At 44.1% G+C, this 18,140-nt stretch overlaps 1 protein-coding gene across 8 annotated transcripts; it reads left to right on the plus strand.

Moving 5' to 3' along the window:
- Positions 1-11,580: 11,580 nt before the first annotated feature.
- Positions 11,581-17,817, plus strand: MYCN (MYCN proto-oncogene, bHLH transcription factor). Of its 8 annotated transcripts, none has more exons than XM_065835524.2 (3): positions 11,581-11,744; positions 14,234-15,044; positions 16,293-17,817. In XM_065835524.2, exons 2-3 carry the CDS (start codon positions 14,336-14,338, stop codon positions 16,892-16,894), a joined length of 1,311 nt encoding a protein of 436 aa, XP_065691596.1. In that variant the 5' UTR covers positions 11,581-11,744; positions 14,234-14,335; the 3' UTR covers positions 16,895-17,817. The 8 variants fall into 8 exon arrangements, with proteins under 8 accessions (XP_065691596.1, XP_065691598.1, XP_065691594.1 ...); XM_065835526.2 differs by lacking the exon at positions 11,581-11,744 and adding an exon at positions 11,902-12,742; XM_065835522.2 differs by lacking the exon at positions 11,581-11,744 and adding an exon at positions 12,749-12,975.
- The last annotated feature ends 323 nt before the right edge of the window (positions 17,818-18,140 follow it).

Below are 18,140 nucleotides of genomic sequence, written 5' to 3' on the forward strand. Positions count from 1 at the left end.
CAACAATGTGAATTAAAATCTTAGAATCACGTTCAAGTAGCAATGTTTTGTAGTAAATCCATCAGAAACACTAATAGATCCCCCTTTTTTCTTGGACTACAGAAAAAAATGAAGATTTCACTGATAATCACACTGCATACTCCACAATCCCGTGTACTCGGCGGCAGCTGTTCCTGGGATGTTGCTCCAAAACCTGCTTTTCAACAACTCAGACACAGAGCTTCCACTTTCTCGGGTCATCTTTGCCTCCGTAATCCACGTGCATCACAGATGTAAAAAGTCATATCTTCTATATCTGACTCAGTTTGTACTTTTTCACTGTAGCGTTAATGTAACACAACATGAGCATTTCCCAGTAGAAGTATTTGTCATTATAACACAGGGCTCAATTCATTCACTATAGAAAAAGTTTGCAGAGCTCCTGGAAGTGGCCAGCTTCAGATAACGAGACCATTGGATTAAATATAGGTTTAGACTTCTTTTTTTTAATCTTTCCCTTTATCTTCATCCAAATCCCCACTCCCTTTTGGCTGCTGTCACTACAGCACTTCAGATTCTGGCACAGAACCAGTAAAGGAGGTATTTCAAGAGATGGTAAATCAACTTATTCAACGCTCTCCCTGGTTTCCTTTCTCAGAGGTCAAATATGTTTTCAAACCAGTAAAAGAAGTGAAAGTTCTTTCAAGTCTCACTTCGCACAAGGCAGGACAAGCAGAGGGGGGTTTTCCAATATTCACTGCTAACGACATGCAAGGCTCAGAAGAGTGTCTTTTCTTCTTTGAGCCATAGGATATACACATAAGCTTACTCATTATCTATTTTCTCCAAAATGCCAGCTACAGGGCCATCAGCATAATGGGATGAGGAATGTCCACATATATCTTGTTTTGTTATCCACCTTTATTTTTAACTCAGATTCCCAAGCCAGCTCAAAGAAAAAATGCCAGCATTTATGTGTATATGGGAACTCTCTTAATGATAATTTTATGAGAACAAGTTTGAACAAATAACACAGTTTTAACATGTCGTTACTTTATATAATAATATCCCAGTTCCAAAGAGGTCAAAACTTATATTTTTGTAAATATATTGAAAAACCCTGAATTCACATTACAGCTAGCAAGTAAATGACTGGAATGGCACATTTCACAGACCAGGTAGAAATGCCATTGCATAACAGAAAGTGGAGCAGAAACAGAGCACACATTTTTATAACCTTGTTAAACAGTGACACATCTTTCCTTGTAATTACCCTGACTTCAGTTCAAATCCAAAAGTAATACAATCAGAATAATATAGCAAAGTGTGTATATAACCATTCTGACAGCTGGCCAAACCAGCCTCATCTGTTTGTCAGAAGACTAATCACCACTTCAGCATTTCGCTGCCACATGCCAAATTTACCTTCCATTTTTTACAGCACTTGCTGACCAACACTCAGCACTTATTTCCGAAGATTATGATATTCTATGAGAAGTGGTTTCAACTGCTATTTATACGCTTCATTAAATATTTTTGAAGGGTAATATTAAGATATGGGTGGGAAGGAAAGGGAAACAAAAATAGTATCAACACTGCAAGTTCTGGATTGCTTGCCTAAATTAGTCTTAAAAAAGGACTTTATGAAAGTGGTTTAGTCAAACAGAAGCAACCACAACCAATACAGAGCAGCTGGAGGTACCTCTATGGCAGGAGGTAAGATTAAATTATATAATGAGTGTTATTCATAAGGCATTATTCATCTCACCTTAAAGCAGACATCTAAAGTAAGCCAAATGAATCAAGGCAAGTGTTCTCCATTGACTAGAAAGGCAGCCCATAATGACTACCTCTGATGTACATATCTGCACTGCAGCCATCCCTCAAGGTGAAACGAATTCCTGTTTCATTCCAGCACTTAGCCTTACTTTCTAGACAGTAGAATGTTTCTAACTTCATTGCAGAGTATTGTTCCCCCATCACATTCATAGAAACACACTGCAAACCAAAAATCTAGTAGGTTTTTACTAGCTTAATTAGCAATATTCAGTTTTTCTGAAGTTCTTCAAACACTTCACAGAGGTCCTAGTCATCATTATCTGTTTTACAGGTGAGCAAAACTGAACATTAACATGAAAGTTAACATGACCTTGCCCATGACCTGCTGCAGTTCAAAAGGTTAAACTGAAACTAGAATCAAAACCCTAGGACACCCTCTTCCATACTACATTTCATCCTACCTTAGAAGTATCATCATCTACCATCAGTCCAACTCTGCTGCCTACTATTTGATAAATTCATTGGTCTAAAAGGTGAGTATGAAGGTTGATAAGAAAAGTATACAGTGAACAAGATGAGATATTTATTTTATTTTAACAGCTAAAGACAAACAAAATGCTATCTGTGTTTATCACACGGTGCATCCACACAGCTCACTGGAGCATGATGCAGTTGCCTGGTTGGCATTGGCTAAGCCAGCACCAGAATGAAACACACTACAGAAGTTTCACAATGATGCTGAGCCTCACAAAGGGACAAAACTTACTATCCTGAGCAGTGAGCCAGGCAAGTACAGTTTATATATTACATCTTTTAGTACTTGAGCTATCAAGAGTGCAATGTGCTTCATGGATTTATCAGCCCAGTCTAGGTGAGCTGAGGATGGTCTTCGTGCTCTACTGCCCCATGTAGATATATTCTAAATTCTCTGTAAGAGCTGCTAACTAAAATAATACTGCGGGTCGTCCTATAAGAAAGAAAAACAGTATAGACAAGGATTCAATGTAATTTTTTTAATGTTTCTGAAACGTAAATGTTTTAAACATTTATTATAGGTTAAGTTGGAGTATAAAAACACACTTGTACGCACACACTCACATATGTGAACATCAACATATACACAGATACATACTTCTATATAAATACAACACTCTTCTCCCATTGATATGTTTACCTATATTCACTTTTTTGCTACTTTTTGTAAATACATTGAACTACCAAAGCACGGTCTTTTCTTAATTGCTTGTAAAAGAATCATTTCAGTAAAGTTTTTTTCCAAAGTACACAGAAATCTGGCCCTCAACACCATGATGCACTGGAAGGAGGATGCCTTCCCAGCTCGTATCTGTGCTGCTCTCCTGCCAAGAACAAGACTTTTCCAGTGGTCTGAAACCCTGGCACCCAGACGGGATTTTCTGCAGTGATTAATGCTGATTCAGCCGCCTGCACCCAGGATACAAGTCAAAGGAGCGGGAATGCCAGCACAGTGCTAGTACATTTGAGTCAATGATCTTGCCAAAATGCTACATATTTAGTGCCCTGAAACTGGTGCAATGAAAATTGTTGTCAGAAAACCTGCGTAGTGTCAGGATAGAAACAAAACATAAAAAATGTTCACCATTATTTTCTTCCCTTTATTATAATATAGATTTTAGCTCTTTTGAAATAATATACATTTCTGTATTGCTTTTCTAATGTGGCCCATCTATTCTAAACTCCAATGCTATACAGAATAACATCTGCAGATATCAAGAACACTTCAGTTCTGTTAAACAGAAATTGTTCTTAGCAATGAAATGATGTCACTGGAAAACAAATATGTTCATTATAAGTACAGAAAACCTCTAGCTAGACCTCAATACTGTAATGGCTCATAAATATTAGATTACTGATGAAAACACATTTAACATGTAAAGTCTGATCACATAAACATAGCTGTGCACTACCAAACCAGGATTACAGATTTGGATATTTCAGTTAACAATGAAACAAGGAAATCTCTCCTATACAATGATCAAAAAGGAAATCAACAAACAGTCAAAAATCTATGATATAATTGTGTAATAGTGGAAACAACACTAAATACATGTTTTCCATCTTAATCAGCTCAAAGTTAAATAGCAACACTTTTAATCTCTTTTAATTAAGGGGTGCAAGGACATCCTGTCTTTAACTGCTTCTTCTGCCTCGACACTTCAAGCTACCTAAGTCAAAAGTCATTGAGGGCCACCAAATAACTCATTTCGATAAAAACCAAAACAAGTCTGCAGTTTTAAAAGAAAATTGGTTTGTTATGATGCTTTATAATACAATTCAGCCACAACTGTATGCAACTTTTTCTTCTCTGCTTCATACCCTTTTCTGGGTGGCTACAAGACGCACGTGCTGCCCTGTCTTTTTTCCAGCTGCACCTTGGCTTGCTACATGCTGGATGCTTCTTGTTCAGGTTTTCTCTCTTTCTTTCTCTGTCACTTCAGGTACTGAGGAGCGAGGCAGCAGAATCCCATGAGGGACAGGTTTAGGGGGAAGTTGACAGCTCTAGGACTTATAATCTATGTTCAGGTATTTCAGAACATACACAGCCAAGGTCAAAGTTGCAATACTGATGGGTTCTAAAACGTTCACAGCAGAACACCGCAAGCAGAAGGAATCCAATGTTAAATATGATCAGTACAATAAATGGTTAATTATTCATTGAAAAGAAAAAAAATAAAATTCATAAACCACATTTGTTGTGGCACTTGCTTCTAAAACTCTCTACTTCTGAAAGTCGGTAATCTGTCAAACAATTTTATAATAATTACGTACAATGATCAGAACAAGACACTTCTTTCAGCCTCCTATTGATCATGGCTCACTTCAAAGCAATTTTCTGCCTTGCAGACTGTGGTTCATACAAAACCATCTTGCATTTGCCTGGAAAAACATGTGAATATGTTAAACATATGAATAAATTGTAGGAGTTTCTGAAACAGATGCAAACCTGAGTGTGTTGAGTCTGGTTTCTTATCTCTAGCAATCATTCTTCTCACCGGGAGGTGAACACCTTCTTTGAGGGGCTGAGAGTTTCACAGAAGCCCATGAGAACTAGCCCCAGTGACATTAAGGACACGGGCAGCTCTCTCTGGGAGACTGTGGAAGGCATGCAGAAGGAGGAGGAAATGGTAAAGACATCCGAAGGTTGTGGCACAGGCCTTCGTACAATTCTGCTTACAGCCAGAGATATATCTGTAACCTCTGTGACACGTAAATAAACAAAACTTTGACACGCTGATTTACTAAAGTGGGAATGGCAATAATAATAAAACCATCAAAACTCCATAAAGGCCTTTAATGTGTCCGAAGATATTTTCATTACTGCAGTAAGTGTTAAGCGTTTCCTTTGCTGTTAACAGTTTTTATGGTAAAGCTTTGAAGAATGTCCCACAGGTTATCAGTAAAGACTCTATCTGTTGCATATGAAATACGAACAAACTACACAATCCAGAAAAGTACTTTCAAGTTGTGGCCCAAGACTAAAGCTGGAATCACGACAGGACAGATCTGTTGCTGGTCTCATCTGGCACAGTCCCAATGGACGGAAGCCATATCAATTGATGCCAGCTGAGAATGGTGTGATGCATCCCCTTATTCACTCACACCATTCTATATTATTTTTTTCCCTTTTATGTTCTAGTCACCAACACCATTCAGGCCAGTCACTAATAGTCCTTAAAGGCTAATCTTCCTGTTAGCTTGCATTTAAAAATGAATCTCAGATGCAGGAAATGAGAGCCTTCCTCTCAAACATAAAGCAGATTCCAATTGAAAACTAAAGAATTCACGCGTCAAACCACTCTCCAAGGATGTCTTTCTCTATTGGTAACATTTGGAGATGTTTGAAAGGGAGCTAATGAAGACAGGTTTATGTGACTGGTTATAATTTTACCTTCCCAACTCCACATTTCACATTTGTCTCAGTGAATTATCAGGTAAAATGTTTCACGATAATGAATTCTTTAAAAGGCTTTGCAATCAATGAAATATTTTGAGCTAAAGTTTCAAAAACAGTCAAGTGAGTTTGCATAAACATGCACAAATGGCTGATTGCTCAAAAAAAAAGTTAAAACATTTAAGCACGTATGAACATCAAATGTTGTGATGCTTCAAGCCACTACATGACTGAATATATAACGACAAAGTGGAGGTGGGGGGCAGGTAGAAGAGAAATGGTGTAAGAATCGGGGACAAACTACGTAAGTAGCCCATTTTACAATATGCATGAAAAACCCCGAAGATCTTCCAGTGTTCAGTGCCCAGTCCTTCTTGCTGCGGCATTAAGAAGATTTTAACTAAACTAAGCTTTTCAGAGAATTAAACTAAATGAGATCAACAAGTCTTCATGATGCAGTGTCATCGCAGCATTACCAAGGACCACTGTAAAGAGAAAAACTTACTTGATGAAGCTGCCAGACCTCAGCAGTCCTGTTCCCACCTGCCTATGACCTGGAGTGGACCAAGAGAAGTGGGAAGCTGCCCATCAGCATTGTTCTCTCTGTACTCACGAACTGTAAAATATAAGGATGACTCTCCTGGGCTTCAATACATTAATTTTCCAAAGAGTTTTTCCCTAGCTTTAGCAGGCAGCGGAGTAGGTATTGACTGAATAGGCTCAAACCCTTGACTTTCAAAGGAAAACTGAAGACCTGTGACGACATTATTTTATAAAGATGATGACCCTCCAAGAGATCTACCACAGTTACACTGGCTGAAGGACACAGTATAAATTTGCAACATAAATACTGGTAATGAGAATTATTGTGTATTTGCAGCATGGTAATACAGATTAGTTTCTCAGTGTGCTGAACATGAATTACATTCACCATACTTTTTTCTTTTAAGTGAAAAATACGCAACTGCAGTGATCTACTTTTGTTAACTTTTTGAAAAAGATTACAAACTATTCTAAGAAAAAAACAAGTTTAACATTGCTCTAATTATGTACCATCAAGCCATTTTTAACTGGCCTACTCACCTGTTACAGAAAAAATACATTGCTGAAGCTTCTGTCCTGAAATGCATGTGCACATCAGATGTGTCCATTGTGTCACATGCATATATAAAACCAGGAACATAACATAAGAAAAACATGAGGTTTTATGTCATTGATGCTGTACATCACTAAGCAGCAGACACTTCTTCAGCAACCAAACTTAGGAAAGTTAAACCTTCCTACATACAAGGGAATACTGGCAAGAATGAGAAATGCTTGTAAGTGATTTTAAAATCAGGATATATTTTCATGCTCTATGTATACACTTAGGTGGAAGCAATTACTGTAATAATGCGTGGGGGTTACAATATTGTAAAAGTGAATTTATCCACAGATTTTGTACTAATAATGTTACTTCTGGCAGCTTAAGAGGAACACTGAGGTATTTTTCTGTACAATCATTTTTTGCGCACAAAGGAAATATTGAAATGTTGAAATGTACTTGATTTTCTCTTGGTCTAATTACTTAAAAAAAGGAGGAAAAGAGGAAAAAAAAAATAAATAAACAAACCAACCAAACAAAAAACCACCCAATTCAAGAGAGTTATCTGTCATTCATTGACATGATTTTTGAACTCAGTAAGCAGTTTCAACCAACCTTTACTGAGGGGAAAGGTATAAAAAAAATCTTTAAACTCTTAATAGTTTTCTTTAAAATTGGGAACCAGAGAGAAAACAGAGATCCTATGAATATTTTAACCAAGAAAACTTAATAACCTTATTCTTAATTAGATATCCAGAATTATCATAAAAGAGAGCCATCAGAAACCAGGCTGTCAAAATTCTGTGTTTCTTTTACATTTCACTTAGGGGTCTTATCTGCAACTTTTTGAAGTTCTTTTTGTTTTATTTTGTTTTGCTTTAGAATACAATTGCAAGATACCAAATGCTTAGATGTTTATCTAGCCATATACAGGGTTTGAAAAATCTGTTGCAAGTAGGTTGTTTTCCTGAGCAACTGCCATCAACTTCTGCCAAATGTAAAAAATATATTCCCAGTCCTTCTGGTTTTAATGAAAATATTCCAGAGCAGCTAGAAAGGAAGCTGAGGGAGAAGACCAGCACACAAACGCCAGTCTACACAACCGTTTTCGAAGAAACTGAATGTCCACAAAAAACACAGAAGGAAGAAAGCTCTTTTTCTTTTCACTAACCATTGAAAGACAGCTTCTGAAATATCTAGGAACACTTAAAGGTGGAGCATTCAGACACAGTTACCCAGTTAAATCCAGTGCCTCCTCTGTTTTTAATAGTCAGAGTGATATTCTATTATCAGAGTAATTCTTATTAATTATATCACCTCAAAGTTAGTTTTAATTCAATAGAATTAGTTCTCTGATTACGAGGTACATCTTAAAATGCTTCTGAATGCACAGGTGAGATTGGCTAGTGACCTCTGTGGTGACCCTAAGTGAAACAACTCAAGTTTTTCAGTGTCTGTGTTTGTACAATGTCTTGGTCCTGTGAAACATTATACAAGCACTAGGTATTATGGCTGGTATTTGAGAGTTTTCATGTCAGAAGACCATCTGTGAATATAGCACTGGCGATGGCATTATTTGCACAAGTGACATCCAACGTCTTTGAGAGGCTGCACTATTCTTTCCATCTTAATGGATGATGATGACGGGCTCTGCCAGAAGTTGTGAGAAAGCAATTGTAACAGTCAGAGGTAGAAACCAGCACGCTGGGGAAAAATCTGCTTCCATTTCCGTCTGTGACACTGGGCAAGTTCCTTACCCTGTCTCACCTGAATGAGGGTAAAACTAATACCAGACTCTACCTTCAGGGAGAGTGTAAAGAGAAATATTTTAGATTACGTACACTCAGCAGGTACACAGCAGGGATCAGTACAACTACTTAGCAAGTTTACTGAAGGTATCCAGGAATAAAAATCTGCTGCTCTACATCTGGCAGCTTTTCTAACTGTTAACAGCTACCTCCAAATACTTAATCCACTTGAAAATGTTACTACTGCTATCTAACATGTAGTGTATCAGGTCCTTGTTTAAGAAAAAAAAAAGAAATTAAAATCTCAAGTCCATGACTGTTCATGCTTATGTTGTTTCTAGCCCTATACAGAAAGTTTCACGTGTCATGTCTGCTGGTTGAGACAGAACAGGGATAAATCATTCCAATTCTGTCATGCTTTTGCCAAGTGTGCTCAGAACACACACCTCCCCCCAAATGAGCAAACCCTTTATAAACCCTTTTTACAATTCAACATGGAGTCATGAGAATATATATATTACTTCTGACTACCGAAAGAAAACTCAGAAATGTACTGAAGTTTGGATGCCGCTTAGGAAGATAACCACACGCATATTGAGTAATACTGCCCTGGTTTTTTTTAATCTTCTTGGTAGTTGCAGGCTGTAAGGGTGAAAGACAGGTATGCGTGGCCAGCGAAATTTACTCTACACAGCATTTCCTAATGAATCAATAACAACAAAAGGGCAAACGTTCAGTAGCCCTGAACACCAGTAATTTACCCATGTATTTCACTCAGGTGTGCATGTCCCAGCTCTCGGCGCAGTCCTCTGTCAGGCTCGTTGTTAGGTCAAATTAAACACCACAGGATCTACTTAAGATTCTTACCACTGCATAAGCAAAAGTATCTTTCAGCCTTTTATACACTTTTTTTACATCTTTTTCTACTTTTCCAGATAGAAAATTATTACAATGCCTTAAAATACTTGCTACACAACTGGTCTGTATTGGGACACAGTTGTATTATCAGCACATCTTAATTCCCAAGTTTTTTTCAGTGAAATGACACAATAATAAATTCACAGTAGCTACAAGTAATTTCAGGTTTCCATTTGCCTTGAGGCTTCTTGATATGTGCCATTTCAGAGACAGAAGGGATCAGAGAAGAAAAAGTAAATGTTGATAAAATAGCCCAAAGTGTCAGCCAAAACAGCACAAAGATTTGCGCAGTCCTTCCAAAGCTTTGCACAATGTTTTCCCTGTCTTTCTCCACTGTACAAGACAAAGCAATAGATCTGGAGCTTTAACAAGTCTTTTTACCTAAACAGAGTTAGTGCTTATAAACGGCAATGTTTCTCAGCGTACTACTTTCCATTTCCTGTCTGGTGGGGTTTTTGGTTGGTTGGGGTTTTCTTGACAGTGAAAGTTACTTGAAAATATTTTTCTTGAGTATTACCACTCCTAAATGTTCTTTTTCAGGGTAATACAAAAGATATGATACACCACAGTAGAACTTTCCTGGAAGTCGATAGCTTTATTCTCACACACATACTTATGAAAAAAAGAAAAAAGGAAAATTTAAAAAGGCTGCTGAGAAAATCTAGGTGAGAATTTATAATGAATTAACAATAAATCAGATAGGAGCCTATGTTTATCTATCTCTAAAGTATGGACACATCAATATTTGCATATACAAAAACATTAAAGGAAATGTGGAAGACGAAAAGCATTACTTTAAAGGAGCAAATCATATAATTGTTTAAACTGAGGAAGGTCCTCAATTGATGAGTATAAATAAATTGTTCACACATTCAGTGAGACACATACTAACTGTTCATGTCTGCTCACAAGCTGCAACCTGTTCAAGGCTACTGAAACATGAGGGGAAAAAAATATCAACCACCCACACCTTTTTTGTCCAGCCAAATCATCCAAATAGAAATGAATAAACCTCAGGGCTTCCATAAGACTTCACATCTTCAAAGTATCAAGCACACATTAGCTAATCAATGAATTGCCCTGTCTTGAATCCAAAGTGCATTAGAGGAACAGAGGCCAAATCAACAAAGTTCGGGCAATCCTGAGTTCAAACATCTCAGCAGCTTGCTGCCATGGGACCTGGCTGCAGCCCCTGCAGGAGCTGGTCCAGGGCTCCTCTGCTTTATGTCGCGCTGCCCCTTCCACAGCTGACTCCAGCCAGCTGGTACCTCCCAGCCAAGCTGTAATTCATGGCGGGGCATCTAAAAGTCAGCTTCAGCACCCCCTGCCTGAATCGCGCTCGCTCAGAAGCTTTGGTACAGAGGATTTCCGCCCCAGATGCCCTTTCTGCTCCCCCCCCAGAGCCAACTGAAGGCTCCTCAACAAAACTGCACCCAGCCACCTCCACACTGAGGGGAAAGGGTGGGTGGGAGCAAGCTGGGGGAGCAAAGAGTCTACCAGAAGGTAGACTTGGTTGAGGCTGTTTCAAAGCAGTTGTCACCTTTGGTCAGCCAACCCAGCCAGCCCAGCCTCCATGGGCAGTGCAGCCAGGCCAGCCATTGCCATCTTGCCACCTCCAGCAGCCTTGTGCTGCAGCCCGGCCTGCCTGGGGGTGCCCGGCCAGTCCTGCAGCTGCGCCGGGCACCAGCTGCCGTCAGCACCGCTCTGGGCACCACAGACAATTCTCAAGGCTGCCACAGGACACTGAGAGGGTGGTGGAGCCTCTTGGCCTCAGACACTGAAGTGCAACATGGAGGCCCGGGGGATCATAACCACAGGGAGCCGCAGCACCTCTCAGAGCAGCTATCCCAAAGTCCCCCGTGGGGATGCGGTGGAGGGGCGCAGGGTTCACTCTTCCCTCTCAGAAGGAGCCTCCGCCTCCTCAGTCTCTTTCATTGACGCCGGGGCCGCTGTCCCCCCGCCAGGCGTCCCGCTGCCGCCGGCTCTGCAGACCCCGGGCCCGGCCCCACCGCCGGCCGACGCGGGTCGGGGAGGCGGCGCCCTGCCCGCGGCGCCCCCGCCGCCTCACACAAAGCGGCCGCCCGCCGCCACCAGCCGCCCTGCGAGCGACGCCCAAGTCCCCGCCTCAACCTGCAGCCTATGAGCGAGGAGGCACCGCCCCGAGCGGCCGCCGGACCCGGTTCGGGATCGTTCCCGCCGCCGCGCACCGCCGAGGACAGCGCCGCGCTCCCGTCCCGCCGCGTCCCGTCCCGCGGCCGGCTGCGCCGCAGCCCCCGCGCCCGCGGGGAAAGGAGGCGAGAGAGCGGTGGGTGCCCCGCCGCCGGGGGTATGCGCGGGGGCTCCGGGCGAGCGCCGCGCCGCCGCTCCTGCTGGCCCTCCGCAAGGTGTCGCCGTCGGCAGCGGAACGGCGGCGGCTCCCGCCCAGTGGCGATGCCCGTTCCGCGGGGCCGGGCCGCGGAGCGCTGTGCGCCGGGGAGCGCGGGCCGGCCCGGCGGCCGCGCCTGGGGCAGCGAGAGCAGCGGCGGCGTGCAAGTCCCGCTCGCCCAAGGGGAGGCCGTCACTGCAGGATGATTATTGCTAATTATTTACAAAGCCCAGAGTCGAAGCGACTCCCTCGTCCAACCACTTCCTTTATGCCTCTTTTTTTTTTATTATTTCTAATTGCCCTGGGTGTTTCCGCGGGAGATGGCGGCCGCGGGTGGGGAGCGGCGGCCTGGAGTCGACGTTTCGCCCAAGCTCGGGAGCCGGGGTGGCGCGGGAGGGGGCGACACAAAGAGAGCGCGGCCGCGGCGGGATCCGCGGGGAGCAGCCCCGGCCCCCCGGCAGCTGGGCGCCCTCGCTGAGCCGCCTCCGGCGGTTTTGCACAGGGAGCGGGACCTCATTCTGCTCGCAGAGAATAAAGAGCGAATGGGGCTTTTGGCGCCAAATGCCAGGCATCTCCCTGCTTGTATGGAAATCAGGGAGGTGGGGTTAGGTTGCTCTCGCTTTTTTTTTTTTTTTAAATGCTCCTCTCCCCGGGTGTGTCAGCTTTTTTTTTTTCTTTTGTTTTTTAATGCCTTTTTGGGGGGTTAATAATATTCAGAAGCTTCAAAGCCAGCTAGTGACAGTCATCTGTCTGCAAGCAAAGGGTGAATGCAGAGGCTTGGGCCAGCCGCGGGGGCCGGGCGGGCTGGCGCTCAGTAAAGTGCAACATACAAGATCATCTGCCTTTTTTTTCCCCTCGCCTTTTTTTTTTTTTTTTTGCTTTCCCCTTCCCTCCCGCCACTCCTCCCCCTTGCAACACCCACCACCATCACCAAGGAGGTAAGAAGAGGAGGCTGCAGGGTCTGGGCTGTAATAAGCAGGAGGACAAAAACCCAATCAAATAAATACAATTCCACATCGCGGTTGAGTTGCTAAACTAAGGAGGATGGGAAGGGAAAGGAAGCGCAGAAGCATTGCCGTTGCCTGAATGGGTTTTTCATTGAGCAGAAGAAAATCTTGGAGGGTATTTTGGTTTTGTTTTGGAACTGTCGCATTGAGATCGCCTGTGTTTTGTAGGTGCCTCTTTACTGCTTTACATTTTTAACGGTTTAATGTTTTGCACGAGTAGAAAAATGTACAATACTGGAAGTGATCAGGGGGCGGGGCAGGGGGAGAGCAGCTGAGCCGGACTCGTTTCTTTGCATTTCATCATAAGGCTTTTAATGGATTTTTTTTTTTTCCCCATTTGGTCTCCGTTTCAGCGTCAGCTGTTCTGAAACCATCAGAACGCGTTACCTTAAACGAGCTGAAGGGAGACGCTGAATGTCTCGTTTGGACTTTTTCTTTTTTTTAATGTCTGATGCAACTGAGGTCTCGGCAGAGGAATGGGGCTGTGGTTGACTGGTCGTGGGTAGTGAGTGGGGGGTCCGGCCGAGGTAAGGGCAGCAGCGTGCGCTTTGCGGAGGCTGGAAGGCTGGAAAGCTGGCGTGTTTGCAGGTTTGATTGCATGAAGTGGCAAAATGCACAAAGTTGTCCTTGCAACCTCTCCGTTGCTCGTCTTAAACTGGAAAAAGGGGGAGAAAAACTTCCCGTACCTTGTTGGCAAATCAGGAGGCTTTGTTGGTGGCTCCGGCGCGGTTTTAATGTGTTTTTGTGCGTGAGATTATTACATAAGCTTGATAATTTCTGTTGCTGCTGAATTTCCCCTCCTCCTCTCTTCCCCCCACCCCCCTTGTGTTTTGTGCGGATTTCTCCGGCTCGCTTTGAGTGAATGAACTAGCGATTTGCGAAGTTGCAAAGAGCCCCTCCGCCCCCTTTTTTGCATCCTTCTCCTCTCCCCTTTGCACTGCTCCGCAGATGACAAAAGGAGTAAACTTCCTCCACTTTTGCTGGCATATTAAGAGGGCTTTCTGGAGAGATTACGGTATCAAAGCCTTGCATCTGTCTACAGTTACTCGGCTGTTCTGAGCGTTTGAAGCAGTTCGGGGAGAGCAGGCGAGTGCTATGTGCAAAAGCGCAGGGGTGTTTTGCATCCTTGCTGTACCTTGCCGGCTGGTTGAGTGTCCTCACGGAGCGCCGGGGAAGGCGGAAAGCTTTGCATGTGGGAGCAGTACCTGATCGCTTTTCTTCAAATATCTTGAGTCGGGAGGAAAGGTGTGTGATGCATTTTTTCTGAACTTGCAAAAGGTTTCCTCTTTCTTGTTGTTGATGATGGGATTTTTTTTTCATTCGGTTAAGAGGAAGGGAATCGCATTCGTGTTTGTTTGTTTCTTCGTGTTTTAATTGTGGTTGTTTATTTTTTTTTTGTTTTGTTTTTTATTTTTGGTTTAGTTTCAGGTCTTGGGAGAATCTCTCTTCTTCCCCTTGGTGGAAATACTCATAAAACCTGTACCTAAAACCATTGACCCAGGGATCAACAAAAAGAGACCCGTAATGCCAGGAATGGTCAGTAAAAACCCAGACCTCGAGTTCGACTCTTTGCAGCCCTGTTTCTACCCGGACGAAGATGACTTTTATTTGTGCGGGCCGGACTCCGCTCCCCCCGGGGAGGACATCTGGAAAAAGTTTGAGCTGCTGCCCACTCCTCCCCTGTCTCCCAGCCGGGCCGGGCTCCAGGAGCACCCCCCGGGAGGGGGCCCGATGCCGTGGGGAGGGGCGGCCCTGGGGGGCTGCCGCGCCACTGACCCCCTGGACTGGGCGTCCGAGTTGCTCCTGCTGCCCCCCGAGGCCGACTTGTGGGGCGGCTCGGACGGAGGGGACTTCTTCGAGACGGGCCTCGGCGTGACCAACAACCTCAACTCCATCATCATCCAGGACTGCATGTGGAGCGGCTTCTCTGCCCGCGAGAAGCTGGAGCGGGCGGTCAGCGAGAAGCTGCAGGGCAAGGCGCCCGCCGCCCCGCCGCCGCCCCCGGGAGCCGCCGCGGGCAGCCCCGCCGCCGCCAGCGGCCGTGCGGAGCTGGGTGGCGCCGTGCCCGAGTGCGTGGACCCGGCCGTGGTCTTTCCCTTCCCCGTCAACAAGCGGGAGGCGGTGGCGGTGGCAGCGGCGGGCGGCGGGACTCCGCGGAGTAGCCGCCCGCCGCGCCCCGCCGGGGACAGCCGGGCCAGCAGCAGCTCCGGGGACGACACCCTCAGCGACTCGGGTAAGCGCCTTTCGCGGCACCCTCGTCCCCGGGTTGGAGGGTGGGGAGGGGGTGGCGGCGCCGCCTGCGGGCGCCGGCGGCTCCGCGCCCGCCGCGGGCTGAGCGGGGAGCGGGCGGGGCGGCTGCGCCCCGATTCGGTCCCCGCGGGCGGCACCGGCGTTCAGGGCGGGGCGGCCGGCAGGCGGCAGCGGCGGGACCCAGCAGCCGAGGCCCCACGGGGCAGCGCACCCGGGGCGGCCCACTGGCTCCCGGCGTCGTGTCTCGGCAGCAGCAGGCACGGAGGAGCGGCAGGGCAGGAATCCCCGGCCTGTGGCGCTGTGTGGTGCTGGGGACCCGCCGGGGCTCCCCTGTATTCTCCTGCCCCTTGCGGCTGGTGTGCCCCAGCTGCGGGGGCTGGTGGGCAGAGTGGGCTGCCACTGTCACTCTGGGGATAGGCTTCGTGAGGGGTGGCTGTGTGTTGCCTTTAAGCGTGATTTGGGGAGGCTAGAGCAGGCTGGTGACCTCCCGCAGCAGCGCTTGCCCTTCCACTGACAGAACCTAAAATGCCCAGACACATCTCCTGTCCGTGCTTGCAGAGAGGTCCCCTTGGGCCAAAACGTGGTTTTGCATGGGTAGATGAGCTGGTCCGTATGACCATCGCCATAAACTTGGTGATCCGTCCCGGGTTTGAAAGCCTGCTGTCCCTTTAATGTCGGGTTTGACAGCTTTGGGTGAGGAAGCACTTCCAACAGCTGTCTTCTTGGCAGAGCACCAAGCGCCGGCTTAAAGGGTCCCCGGCTGGAGCAGCTTCACCTTCTGCCTCAGAACAAACCCAGCGATTGTTTAGTTTTCCGGCTGCTTTTCTACCAAGCAAGGGCTGTGTTGTGGCACTGTGCATGCCTTTTGTGTCCCAGCTCTGCCGTTCCATTCAAAATACATACATTCTGTCTAAAAAGGCTTCTCTGCTTCTGCAATTATGTGGGTGGCGGCCCTGCTTTGATTGCAAATTAGAAGTGTTTTAAAAAAAAACCTCATTGCACTTATTAAACTTTAAGAAATTACTGTTCTTCAGTCATTTAATGTATATTACATACTTTTCTAGATCTATATCTGACTACAGATGGTAGGCACAGCCTGTTTTTGCCATCAGTTGTTTCATTGCTGCTGTTACTATACATATTTTGTCAATAAATACATCTCGGTTGATACTCCTTCAGAGTATTTTCTGTGAGAGTAACGTCTATTTTATTTTCCATTTTGTGTTACCAGAAGATGATGAAGATGAAGAGGAAGAGGATGAGGAAGAAGAAATAGATGTTGTGACAGTGGAGAAAAGACGCTCCTCCTCCAACAAGGCTGTTACCACCCTTACTATTACAGTGGGTCCTAAAAATACCACTTTTTCATCAGTCAGGACACAGCAGAATGAACTGATTTTAAAGCGTTGTGCACCAATTCACCAGCAGCATAATTATGCCGCTCCTTCTCCGTACATGGAGACTGAAGATGCTCCACCGCAGAAAAAGTTAAAAATCGAGGTGCCCCGTCCAGTAAAACCCACGATCCAACCAAAGTCTAAGAGTTCAAGTCCTCGAAACTCTGATTCAGAGGATAGTGAACGTCGACGCAACCATAATATCCTGGAGCGTCAACGGCGTAATGATCTGCGGTCAAGTTTCCTCACGTTAAGGGACCATGTTCCAGAACTGGTTAAAAATGAGAAAGCTGCGAAAGTTGTGATCTTGAAAAAAGCCACTGAATATGTCCATTCCCTTCAGGCAGAGGAGCAGAAGTTACTGCTAGAAAAGGAAAAATTGCAAGCCAGGCAACAACAATTGCTAAAGAAAATAGAATACAAGCGGACTTGCTGAACTTATTTTTTGTTTTGTCTTTTTTTTTTGGCTGACCAGGACAGTCATTGCCACTTTGCACATTTTTGATTCTTTAAAAAAAATTGTGTTTTTTGACGTTAAGAATGTTGGTTTTACTTCCAATCCAGTCCCAGAAGTAATCGACAAACTATATTATCCGGGTACGGAGCAAATGGATGTTCTTGCAAGGAGTTTATTGCAAGACTACCAAACAACAATGGACTGCCTTTGTTTTTCCTCATAAGAACTGTAGATGGTGGGGATTATTTTTTTTTTCATTGTTGTGAGCATTTGGAGCTGCTGATGACATCTAGTTGAGTTTTAAAATGTTCATTCCTAAGTTTTATGGTGCTTATGTTCTAACAGATGTTACTTTAGGGGCTGACATTTTGTACCCCTGTGGGAATTTTCTGTAAATACCATCTACACACTTGCCTTTTGTACATGTCTTGGGTTATGAGAGGTAGCTTTTGCTACCAGTATTAGACTGGAAGTTCATACCTAAGTACTGTAATACCTCAATGTTTGAGGAGCATGTTTTTGTATACAAATATATTGTTAATCTCTGTTATGTACTGTACTAATTCTTACATTGCCTGTATACTTTAGTATGATGCTGATACATAACTAAATTTGATACTTATATTTTCGTATGAAAATGAGTTGTGAAAGTTTTGAGTAGATATTACTTTATCACTTTTTTGAACTAAGAAACTTTTGTAAAGAAATTTACTATATATGCCTTTTCCTAGCCTGTTTCTTCCAGTTAATGTATTTGTTAATGTTTGGTGCATAGAACTGAGTAACTGCAAAGTTCTGTGTTTAATTTCTTCCAACGATGTACATTTAGTGCTGCGTCTTATAGCACTTTGAAATACCTCATGTTTATGAAAATAAATAGCAATTACATGATGTGCCATTTACTATTTTTCTTTTAAATGAAGTTCTTTTAAATAAAATGTTTAAATTTGCATTGTTCATGAGATACAAAACCATGGTCCCATATCTTCAGCACTTAAACTCTCAAATTATAGGTGATGCTCTATGAAAAATCAGGCAGGACATTTCCATTTCTGGTTAAAAAGTAATTCTAGTAAGAAAATTTTCCTATTCTTTTGTACTTCTGATGTCTCTTGTGATGTCAGCAACATTCCAGGCAACTGGATGTACAGCAGTTATTGGAAAGACTCTTGTGAAGACTTCTGGAATATCCACTGTATGCAGAGAATTGTGAGGAATCAGGAAT

The sequence above is a fragment of the Patagioenas fasciata genome, chromosome 3 (assembly GCF_037038585.1).
Source record: "Patagioenas fasciata isolate bPatFas1 chromosome 3, bPatFas1.hap1, whole genome shotgun sequence".
NCBI classification, from domain to species: domain Eukaryota; kingdom Metazoa; phylum Chordata; class Aves; order Columbiformes; family Columbidae; genus Patagioenas; species Patagioenas fasciata.

Excerpts from the sequence above, each read along its gene's own strand:
- MYCN (XM_065835524.2), top strand. The coding sequence starts at position 14,336 with ATGCCAGGAATGGTCAGTAAAAACCCAGACCTCGAGTTCGACTCTTTG. Across the intron at positions 15,045-16,292 it reads CGACACCCTCAGCGACTCGG|AAGATGATGAAGATGAAGAG; the intron begins GTAAGCGCCTTT and ends TTGTGTTACCAG.